Raw genomic sequence first — 11,780 nt, forward strand, 5'->3', positions numbered from 1 at the left:
CAACAAACTTATACGATGCAGCTGTCGTTCAGAGAGCCTGCTCTGGAAAGACTGGGCCTTCAACTGATAATTAGCAATACAAAATTTGCATTTGCATCAAGAAAAAGGATATATAGCAAAACAAGAGAAGAGACAATATAAACACAACTAAACGAAAGACAATCACCAATACAATAACAAAATAATACGATATATACTAAGCAGCAAAAGAAACGTCAGTTTGGAATTTTCCTTCGCAGAAACGGATAACTGTAAACTCATTTAATGTTTATATTGGATATTTTTGACAACATCTCCAACTTTACCTGAGCAAAGACATTCCTTCCCAAACTCAGAATGGAACTCAGGAAATGGTCTCGGAGATGGTACAGTGTTCTCTATGTTTTTCATGGAACTCATGCTGCACGTGCTGTTCACAAGGACCAGCCCTATAAAATGTACCCCCAAACCTGGTTGAAACATTCACATTACAACGTCAGTGACCAAACGACCAAGCAATCGATCACATTTTCTCATAATCGAACATAAACGATTTTGGAACTACTGCTTTAGTCTTTGAAATACTTGACAATGGAACATATCGTAGTAGTTGTCAGGGCCTGAAAACTTGTTTAATTCTTAGAAAACTCACTTCACTAACTGAAAAGCCATGACTGAATATATTTTTTTAAGACTCCAAGAAGTTTATGTTCATGATATATTAGTCATCACATTAAAGTAGCAAGTTGCATCATGTTATACATATCTGCACTAACGACCTGGATAGGAAAATCTGAAAAATGACGCTAACCAATTTTTTTCGATGATTGTTTGTTGGTAATGAAGCAATCATACTAGCATTACATAACAATATTGACAATACGTAGCTTCATTATGGGATATCGTAGCTAGATGTATGCCTCTCAGTGAGATTGACAGCCTTCTGGCTTACTGTGCCACTGGGATGGTGCTGTCAGTACTGCCCGTATACACTAGTAGCTCCTTCATTCATTTTATACAGATTATTATTCGTAAAATATATTGAAATAATAACATAAGTACATTTGTCTTTGTAAATTTACTTCATATTACTCTCAATGATGTTTGTGATACATTGTTTACAAGTGATAATTGGTTAGATTTATAAGCACATGTATCGTAGAATATATATTTCATAAGCAATGTATACTGTTAATTATTACTTAAACAGCAATTAATGGTCTTTTTTTTCGCTATCTGATGTCAATTGTATTTAAGATCTTAATGACGGCTCCAAGTCTGCACTTCTTTCATTACTTCGTCTTATGATTCTGAGAAGAGATGTGTCTACCCTAAGTGTTGTCTCGTGGTCGACCATGCTAGTCGTGAGACTAATTGGGTGGGGTGTTCAAGCTTTTCCTCTGTGACCCGTGTAGATCTAGATTAGAATTGGTCTTCAGCAACACCTGCTTGACGTGAGATGCTACTGACGGGATTAGGTAGTTATGCTCAAGATGTTGACCACTGGATTGTCCGATCCAGACTCAATTATTTACAAACCGCTGCTATGAAGCTAGAATATTGCTGAGTGCGGCGTTTAGAAACGACGTCAACAACACAAATAATACAATTGCTCAGATGCCAAAGTTATTGATGGCTGTGTGTTACCATTGAGTAAATCAATGAATAAAATGTTGTTTTTCTTTACCGTGGAATCTATACACTTGCAGACAAAATTGACAATTAAAATTAATTACTGGATAACCTGATCAATCGATCACTTGACTGTCTGGTTTGCTCAGAAACCGCCATCACATGGAATCATTACTGCTGTGCGGCGTCGGCATGTAAACGCTTAAGTTTTAAGCAAACTGTGGGAATGGCCTATTTCATACAGTTCTCTTAGCCAATAGTCACACCAAATTAGTTGATGTTTCATTGTTATCAGTTATTCATGTCTGCCTGTTAAGATGACTCCATGTCTTCCCTATTTTCCTTTCTTCTGAGATGACTATTCCTTCCTGGCCACGATATATATAAACTTCGCATCGGCCTTGAATATTTCGGGGTTCATCCTTAAAAAACGTTTCTTCACATCGTCGTAGAGTCCATCAACTATCTGCTCCTTCTCCTCCAGTGATCGGGAATCTGAGAGACCATTCATGAAAGTACTGTTGCTCCAGTTCCTGTGAGCAGACACGTACATCCTGGCAAACTCCTCCCTTTCATCAATTCCTTCTTTGTCTTTCTTCTCTCTCCAATTGTTGTAAAATACATCAGGGTTCACTACAGCTTCAGCTGACAAGAGGGTTAATCCAGACCTTGAAACTGGTGACGTTTTGTCATCGAATGGTTTTCTCAACTCCTTCATGCTGCGATAACAAGCGGATATGTTTGTATTGACGAACTCATCTTTGGAGATTTTACCAGATTCACTGTATTTCTTCCATACCTCATTCAGTTGTCCAACCATGGAATACTGAGTGTATCTATTTTCTCCATTATTTTTGCCCTCAAACTCAGCGCAGGTACCTACGACAAGTACGCCTCCTCGTTTCAGTTCTCTACTTCTTCTCAGTAAAAAGGTCTTCCAGTCCAACTCCGCTTGCTTGTGTAGTGCAGCCGTCTCCTCAGTACTACTCTTGGCATCTTTGTAAATCGAGTCCTTGAAGGTGGTTGAAGTCCTTGACAACCAATGGACAGACGTCATTGACATCATGAAATGCATTGAGTTTGAAGGTACACACTGCTTGTAGAAGTTTGTCCCTGAAGCAAGAACATAGACATTGTCCATTTCCAGGAGGTAGGACGGCGGATCAGGGATGATTCCTGACATACGTTTGAAGAGGGAATTGAAATCATTCATTTCCAAGTCTTCATAAATAACCTGGAACTGGGTGTTGGGACCATGATGATCTTTCAGAGTTACCAACAACTCGCGGAAAATGGCCATGGCAGTAGAACCATCAGCTGCACCATAGTCGGCAATGTTGAAGACCGAGTCCTTGTCAGTGAAGGGAATGGTTTTGGCCAATCTGAGAATCGTTTCTCGCACTGGTTCGACATTTAGAACATTTTGTTTTCCGAGTGTTGATCCATAATTTCCGTCACCTGTTTTCCCATACGGGCGATATGCTTTAGGTACATCTTCATAGTATCTCACTGGTACAGCTGTAAATCCCTTGTGAATGCGTAGATGTCTTCTGATTTCTGAATAGAGTATCCTGATGGACATTGTTGATGCAGTTTTTGTTTTCTAATTATAGAGGGTCGCATGCAATCCCGTTGTGGAATGGTGGCCTGAAGAAAAGACAAATCATATATTCACTCACTGGTTTTACTATCACCAACTGTCTAGCTCCACGTATCAAGACATTTATACCATTCTGATTATTGATGAGAATATTAAGGTGAGGTGAGGTTTACCGTCGTGCTTGAGAATATTTCGCTCATATGGCGACGTGCATGCGTGTGTATGGGTATGTGCGGCTGCTTGTACTAGCCCAGACTGAAGCTGGTTTTATAGTGCTAGCCCACTGAGATACCATGCCGCAGTGAAGCATGAATACCCCACTCTGACACATTATACTGACTCCGAGCCGACCAGTCCTTGTTGAACCCATTAATGCCGAGCGCCAGGCAAGGACCATCAAGTACCATATTTTAACGTCTTTTGGTATGACGGGATCGAACCCGCGACCTTCCTCTCTCCGGGCGGACGCTCTAACCACTACACCATGGAGGCGGTCGATGAGAATATTATGATTAATAACAAAAAGACTGACTCATTGACTGAATTTGATTTACGCCGCTTTTAGCAATATTCCAGCAACATCACGGCGTGGGACACTAGAAATGGGCTTCACACATTGTACCCATGTGGGGATTCGAACCCGGGTCTTCGCGTGACGAGCGAACGCTTTAACCACTAGGCTACCCCACCGCCCCATAACAAAAAGAACAATTATATGAAATAATACGATGTCTTTATAAAATTGCGTTTAGGGGCACTGGTTGATGAAAACATTCATTTTAAATATTAAACTGATTAACAGCATCACAGTCAGAGTTGAATTTCTATGATTGACAAACAGTTTGAACAACACAGGCATTTGCAACACACGGCTAAGATTTGGTCAACTGTTTACACTTTCTGTCGACTCAAGCAAATATGTATTGCAATTTGATAACACCTGAACAGGGAGCACTCTATGTCACTTCATTACAGTGCTAACTCCCTTCGCAAGGGACACAACTCATGTTTCTGCTGTGTGCACACAAGACACATGTACATGTACCATGCACCTTGGCGTGTGTTGGGCAACTGCCAATCTCAGCAGGTTCGTGTGAAGTCACCTGGTGTTCCCGAGTCAAGTTCTAAACGAGTATAACCGCCTCCGTGGTGTAGTGGTTAGAGCGTCCGCCCGGAGAGCGGAAGGTCGCGGGTTCGATCCCCGACCGCGTCATACCAAAAGACGTTAAATATGGTACTTGATTGTCCCTGCCTGGCGCTCAGCATTAATGGGTACAACAAGGACTGGTCGGCTCGGAGTCAGTATAATATGTCATGCACTGCGGCATGATGTCTCAGTGAGCTAGCACTATAAAACCTTCTTCAGTCTGGGATAGTACAAGCAGCACATACACATACACTCGCATGCACGTCGTCATATGAGCGAAATATTCTCAAGCACGACGTTAAACCCAATTTCACCTCACCTCACCTCTAAACGAGTGTCAGAAAGAGATCAACTGTAATCCAATACCCCATACACACCCCTCGCGCTCAATAGCCCATTTGAAAGCGCCATATGCTGTCAGTTTGCATATTTTAACGATGTTAAGCAGAGCATTCACGTGTAGGCCTGATCCTTACCATAACAGTATGCTGACCAAATGCAAAGTAGTTATACCTGTGTAAACAATATTTAACATTTTAACAGCACACGACGCAATTAACTTTGTTAATCCAAGACCCATCTAAACCCCTAGGTGAGATTCAATCAAATTTACCATCAGAACAAGCTGCTAAGGCATAAAATGACAATCACGTGATCAGAATACCAATGTGTATATTAATATACAGAGATGACTGTATGCCGTTAAAGCTTCCGTCACACAATTTCATTATTTTAATCAGCACTTAAGATTTCAGTACTGGAGTACGAGCCAAACAGTTGGGTGTCAGTCAGCAGTGGTACCGCACAGTATGTGATTGACATGATGGTTTTCTGAGTTCAGACTCAACTCTGCCTCAATTCTAGCTCAACGAAACAGTTTGGAGTTGTATTCTGCCTGTTTTATATATCTCCTGGACTTGGAAAACAATAACATTGTTATCAATTTTGTAACGAGTTTACACTTACACAATTGTGACTACATGGTGAGTGTCTGGTGGCAACAGTGTTCATATGTCCGTGTGTAAACACACGCGGAGCTCTTTGTTTGTTAGAAGGCAGATAAACAGCTGTACATATGGCCTTTCTTTGTCAGTAGTGGTTATTCTCAACAGTGAAATTCTGAATTGATGAACTATGCGTTCATCATAAAATTAACATTGTATGGATAGACTGTGCGTGTGTTCATAAACGTAGCTCCCCAGTTAGACGAAATATTGTGGAAACATCTGTTTTTGATGTTCAATAACTGAACTCACTGTCGGCAATGTAACTATGAGTGAGTGAGTGAGCGAGTTCAGATTTTAAGTCACATCGGCAATATTCCAGCCATATTGTGACTATTGAAGTTATAATGTCATAATAATCATTATAAAAACATGTCGGCGAAGGACAGTAAAGATAACTAGAATATCACAGATATAATTGTAAAACTGGTATGAACATCTAAAATAGATTACATATGAAAGACAATACAATACCAAAAGTTGCTATAGATCGCCAACAACTTAAGGTAGGTCACCATACTAGGGACCATCGGGACATACAATACCTTTGCAACCTGCATGGACCCTTGCTGGGTTTACACCATCCCTTCAGCCATTGGCGTTTATAGTCCAAATTAGCCATACTTTAAAATAACACAAATTCTACGATTAAAAACACGTGGTATTGGTATGAAAAATCCAGTGTAACTATGCGAAAAGAAAGAATTACTGAATGTTTCAGGTATGCATTCATATACAACAGCAAATAAAGCTCAAACCTTCACATACCATTCCCATGCAAATTCACAACAGCTGCAATTGTTGTTGTTTTAGAAACATAATAAATAATATACATTAAAAGCGTACTTACATTCACCAGACGATATTTCCGTGCATGTAGCAGTTCGTCACCAGGTCAAGTCTACTCAAGTTACGCCATGTGCAGCAGATGCTATTAGTAATGGATACCTGCGCAGTTTCAGTCACCTGACACACATGTCCAATCAATCTTTATTTTCTTTGTAGTGGAGGCCATAGGCCCAGGCTACACTTCAGGATTTCAGAGCGGTACATATGTGCAAATATAGTTCAGAAGACAATAAGTTAATTTACAAAGTATACAAAAGGAAATATGATATTATTGGCATAGAAGTGAATCTCTAAGTTTCATTGCATTGTGTATATAAATAGCTAGGTTTTTTACAATATATAGATTGCCAGTTCACATGAGCATATTAAACTTATGAATAGTGGGATTCGAATAAAAGTTATGTGGTAAATTCAAACATCTCAGATTTTGATAACAATTACATACCAAAATAAAATTAAATTCATTTTCAATAAAGTTATCTTTACTTACAAAACATAATCTGTTTGATCTGGGTTGATTAATATATCGACCGGTTTCAATTTGCAGGCAGTGTGAAGAACATCTGAATTTAGCAAGGCCGATCGGAATTTTGAAATTGATAAATCTTTTATCTAAAATTCAACATTAAATGAGATTTTAAAACAAGAATAAAGTGAAAATTTAGGACTATTTAAAAGCTATGTGTGCCATTCTTGTTCATAACTTGCTCTTAGTCTAAAAACAAATTCTGATATGAATTTATCGACATTACATAAATTTTGCTGCTGTTCCCACATAAAGCCAAATCCAAGAGAGTAAAGAATATTCTTATTTTTTTATGCCAACTTTGTTTTACCATTTACAGAGTCTAAAACTAACATATTATAACATTTATTTACAAATCTGAAAGCGGGTATTTTACATATTTTACACCAATATTTAACAACTTTTTATATATACATATATACATTGGATAACGGCCACAGTCTCCCCTAACTACATGGTTCGAAGTCGACTGTTTGACATTTAAAAACCGTTTACAACAAAACATATGTACAACTTCGACTTCTTTAAAGTTATCAACTCCCCATATTTCAGCTCCATTTAAAAGAATCGGACTAAGTTTTGTATCAAATATCTTAAAAAATAAATCATAAGGAAGTGGATTAAACGTATAAAGAGATTTTAGAATGCCATATACAATTTTCATGTCAACGAGTTACACCTTTATCTGTGACAATATGCCCATGTCGAATGTACACTCCAGCATTAAACGTGTCAAACTGTTTGTCGAATTCCCGAAAAGAAACTCCATCTTGTGCGTCTAATTTCTCCTTTAATCAGTGTATGAACATCTGCGTATACAGCGAAGTCTGTGACATATTGGTGAGAACACTGACATCCGTTAATATGGGTTTTCCCGAATCGAAATTGATGGAAAAGAGACATTCACAAGCCACTGGCAAAGTTTCGTTATGTGTCACAAAAAGAGTCGGGTTTACATACCAAGGACACTGATAATCTAAGCCGCAAACAGTGTGCCAAATGTCACGCAAATAAACTTGAGATGGCGCACTGTGTTAACATATCTCGAGATATAATGGTTGGTTGGTTGGTTTGTTGGTTGGTTGGTTGGTTGACGCAACGCTCAGCAATGTTCCAGCTGTATGGCGGCGGTCTGTAAAGGACGTCGACCTTTGGGTGACATGTCATGGTTCATGTAAGAAAAAAGGTCGACGTCCTGTCCATTTGACATTATACCAATCAACAGGGGATTAAAAAAAGACAGAGATAATCCAGTGTTTACACAAGGTGATAATCCGGATTATGCGCTTGAAAGCACAGACAACAGGAGGAAAGTATTATATTTCGTCCATTTTATTTCTGATTCGAAATCATCCCACATGAAGCAGGTGAGATGCAGCATCTGCAAAATCTCTGGTGTTGATGAGGCCATTCCTAAGATCATGTTTTAGGACGTCCAGGCGACGTTCCAAATCACTGCCCTTTCTTTTTATTCAAGGGACGTTTTTGTCCACCGCCGAACTGCAACAGGCGGACTTCAGTGTGAGTCTGCTCCTTTGCAAGAAACTTGATCATTTCAAAGATATTGGGGTGCGCCTTCCCCACCAATCTCTTGAGACGAGAGTGTCACCCTTCTAAATGGTTGTTGGTGCGGGGGCCATCAGAATCATGGTGGTTCCACTGTGGTCTATGGCGGTCACCCTCATTTTATAAATAAGCACTTTACAACACTCAACTGCTATGTAGAAATTGTTAGAATTTTTCACAAGTCTATTATATGGTAGTATTACCTGAATCTTTTGCGGTTCCATCAAATAGCCTCTCGTCACGCAGGCATCGCACAAAAGTCTAAACATTCTCGTGTATGTTTCCTCTCTCTTATCTGGTAAAAAGAAAAACACGAGGGGAAACATGTGTCCATCAATCATGGCATGGATCGTGTACAGTTGGTGAAAAATGCCAGGTGTCACGTAGAATGTTCCATCGCAAAAGATCATCTCAGCCGCACTTAGATGCAAAACATGTTTCGGATCAGATATATTTATTTTACATTTATATTTTTCTTTGTAACATATTGATATTAGGCATTGAGAAAATGCTTACCTTCATGTCTACTTCGACATTGGGATGACTATGGACGCCTTTCACCTTCGTCACTATGTCATTGGCGGTTGACGCAGTGGAGTTACAGTGCACTTCCAAGATATCTAATCTCTCTTCCTCTTATTCACACGGTACATAAAGCCACCAACACACAGGTATCTGCCACCACGAGATGTAGGAAGAATGATACGAATTATTTTCAAAAGTTATTAAAATATATAGTTTACAAATCTGGACATTACCTTTGATTTTTCAATCGTAAGAATATCATTCTAACATACCACTTTAATTTGAAAATAAAACTAAACCAAACTAAACCAAAATAGCTCCATCAACACAAACACAACAGGGTCAGTGGGGCATCCAAGTGGTTAAAGCGTTCACTCGTCACGATGAAGACCCGGATTCGATTCCACACATGGGCACAATATGTGAAGCCCATTACTGGTAGTCTCCCACCGTGATTGCTAAAAGCGGCGTAAAACCAATCTCACTCAATCACTCAAACATAACAACAGTGTTCTACATCGAGATGCAAACTAACGAAATTCAAGGTTACATCAAAATCGGGTATTACTTATGAAAACTACCCAGAAAACCACCCACAGATTCTTCTCCAGATATTTTTTAAGAAATTGGCCAATTTCTCCCAGAATGATTTGGGCAGATGTTCAATGTCCTCTCCATGACCTCTCTCCCTATCGAGTTAAAATCATCTCCTTCCCTAAGTACATTCAAAACACGACTAAAGACTCATCTATTTCTTCGCTACAAGTGACTTCCAATCATCCGTACCTGCCAACTGTATATAGTTTTAACTTGAGCTCAGGAAGCGCTTTGAGCATATCCCTGTGACGTGGAAAGGCGCTATATAAATGGCCTATTATTATTATTAAGTTTCATGATAAATCTTTCAGCATCTCTCTGAGTTCAGTGACTGCTGTGTCGATAATCATCCATAACGGTACTTTCATATTTGTCCACGTTTGTGCCACACAACAGCGATACAGCGGTACTTGAATGTGAGATGACACTGCAGACAATATCCACAAAGTCACAAATACCACCACAGGAATCGAGATCTGTGGTACATTCCTTAACAGCCGTGTAGGCGCCGCAGCCAACTTCCTTAATACTTAATAGCAGTTAAAACAGCACGTTTCTGTCTAGAGTGCTCTGCGTCTGAAAACACAAATATGATACATAATACAATGAATCTGAAATCGATTGCATGACGTTTTGATCTGATATTTGGTTTGGTTTGCTGTTTAATGCCGCACTCAGCAATATTTCAGCTATGTGGCAGCGGTCTCTAAATAATCGAGTCTGGACGAGTCAATCCAGTGATCGATCAACGCAATTGCAACATGATGACATGTGTCCACCAAATCAGCAAACCTGACCACCCGACACCATTAGTCGCCTCTTACGTCAAGCATGGGTTACTGAAAACTAATTCTCTTCATGGGTCCTTCCTTCTCTGTATGTAACATGTACTGAGTGAGTGGGTGAGTGAGTGAGTGAGTGAGTGGGTGGGGGGGGGGTTGGGTTTGAGGAGTGAGTGAGTGATTGAGTGAGTGAGTGAGTGAGGGAAGGAGTGGGGAGGGAGGGAGGGAGGGAGTGAGGGAGAGATTGGATGAGTGAGTAAGTGAGTGAGTGGTGAGTGAAATTTGAGTGAGTGAGTGAGTGGGCTGGTGGGAGAGCTTGAGTGAGTCAGTTTTGAGTGAGTGAGTGAGTGCAATGCATGTATTGTGAAAAAAGCGCAAGTACGTACGTCCTTGCCTGTCGTCAGCGTCATTTGCGAGGGGCACTCCGACTGAGGCAGGTGTCAGCACGCCCACCAGCACCAGATAAAACACCACAAGTCTCATGTTCTTTATCTGCTAAAACATTAGTACCAGAGAGACATTCCAAATACGTTAATTCATCAGCGTTGCAATAGTTCATCAAACAGGTCAGTCTCAAAATGACAATCACGACGCTACCATACCTCCAACCACCACTCCTTGTGATAATAATAATACCCTCACAATGATAACACTCCCATTCCTCCACTACCACTGCCTATGACAATAATAGCACTGTCATACCTCCACTACCACTGCCTATGACAATAATAGCACTGTCATACCTCCACTACCACTGCCTATGACAATAATAGCACTGTCATACCTCCACTACCACTGCCTATGACAATAATAGCACTGTCATACCTCCACTACCACTGCCTATGACAATAATAGCACTCCCATACCTCCACTACCACTGCCTATGACAATAATAGCACTCCCATACCTCCACTACCACTGCCTATGACAATAATAGCACTGTCATACCTCCACTACCACTGCCTATGACAATAATAGCACTGTCATACCTCCACTACCGCTGCCTATGACAATAATAGCACTGTCATACCTCCACTACCACTGCCTATGACAATAATAGCACTGTCATACCTCCACTACCACTGCCTATGACAATAATAGCACTGTCATACCTCCACTACCACTGCCTATGACAATAATAGCACTGTCATACCTCCACTACCACTGCCTATGACAATAATAGCACTGTCATACCTCCACTACCACTGCCTATGACAATAATAGCACTGTCATACCTCCACTACCACTGCCTATGACAATAATAGCACTGTCATACCTCCACTACCACTGCCTATGACAATAATAGCACTGTCATACCTCCACTACCACTGCCTATGACAATAATACCTCCAGCACTGTCATACTCCACTACCACTGCCTATGACAATAATAGCACTGTCATACCTCCACTACCACTGCCTATGACAATAATAGCACTGTCATACCTCCACTACCACTGCCTATGACAATAATAGCACTGTCATACCTCCACTACCACTGCCTATGACAATAATAGCACTGTCATACCTCCACTACTACCACTGCCTATGCACTCCCATACCTCCACTACCAC

At 40.3% G+C, this 11,780-nt stretch overlaps 1 protein-coding gene across 1 annotated transcript; it reads right to left on the reverse strand.

Annotated features, from left to right (window-relative positions):
• Positions 1–1,969: 1,969 nt before the first annotated feature.
• LOC124268124 (gibberellic acid methyltransferase 1-like) lies at positions 1,970–6,308 on the reverse strand. Its single transcript, XM_046703144.1, has 2 exons — positions 6,213–6,308; positions 1,970–3,258 (listed from the first exon to the last, which is right to left on the reverse strand). The coding sequence occupies exon 2, from the start codon at positions 3,191–3,193 to the stop codon at positions 1,970–1,972; it is 1,224 nt and encodes a 407-aa protein (XP_046559100.1). The 5' UTR covers positions 3,194–3,258; positions 6,213–6,308.
• Positions 6,309–11,780: the final 5,472 nt, after the last annotated feature.

This window comes from Haliotis rubra, unplaced genomic scaffold (genome assembly GCF_003918875.1).
Source record: "Haliotis rubra isolate DU_JTF1 unplaced genomic scaffold, ASM391887v1 Scf1362, whole genome shotgun sequence".
Lineage (NCBI taxonomy): Eukaryota > Metazoa > Mollusca > Gastropoda > Lepetellida > Haliotidae > Haliotis > Haliotis rubra.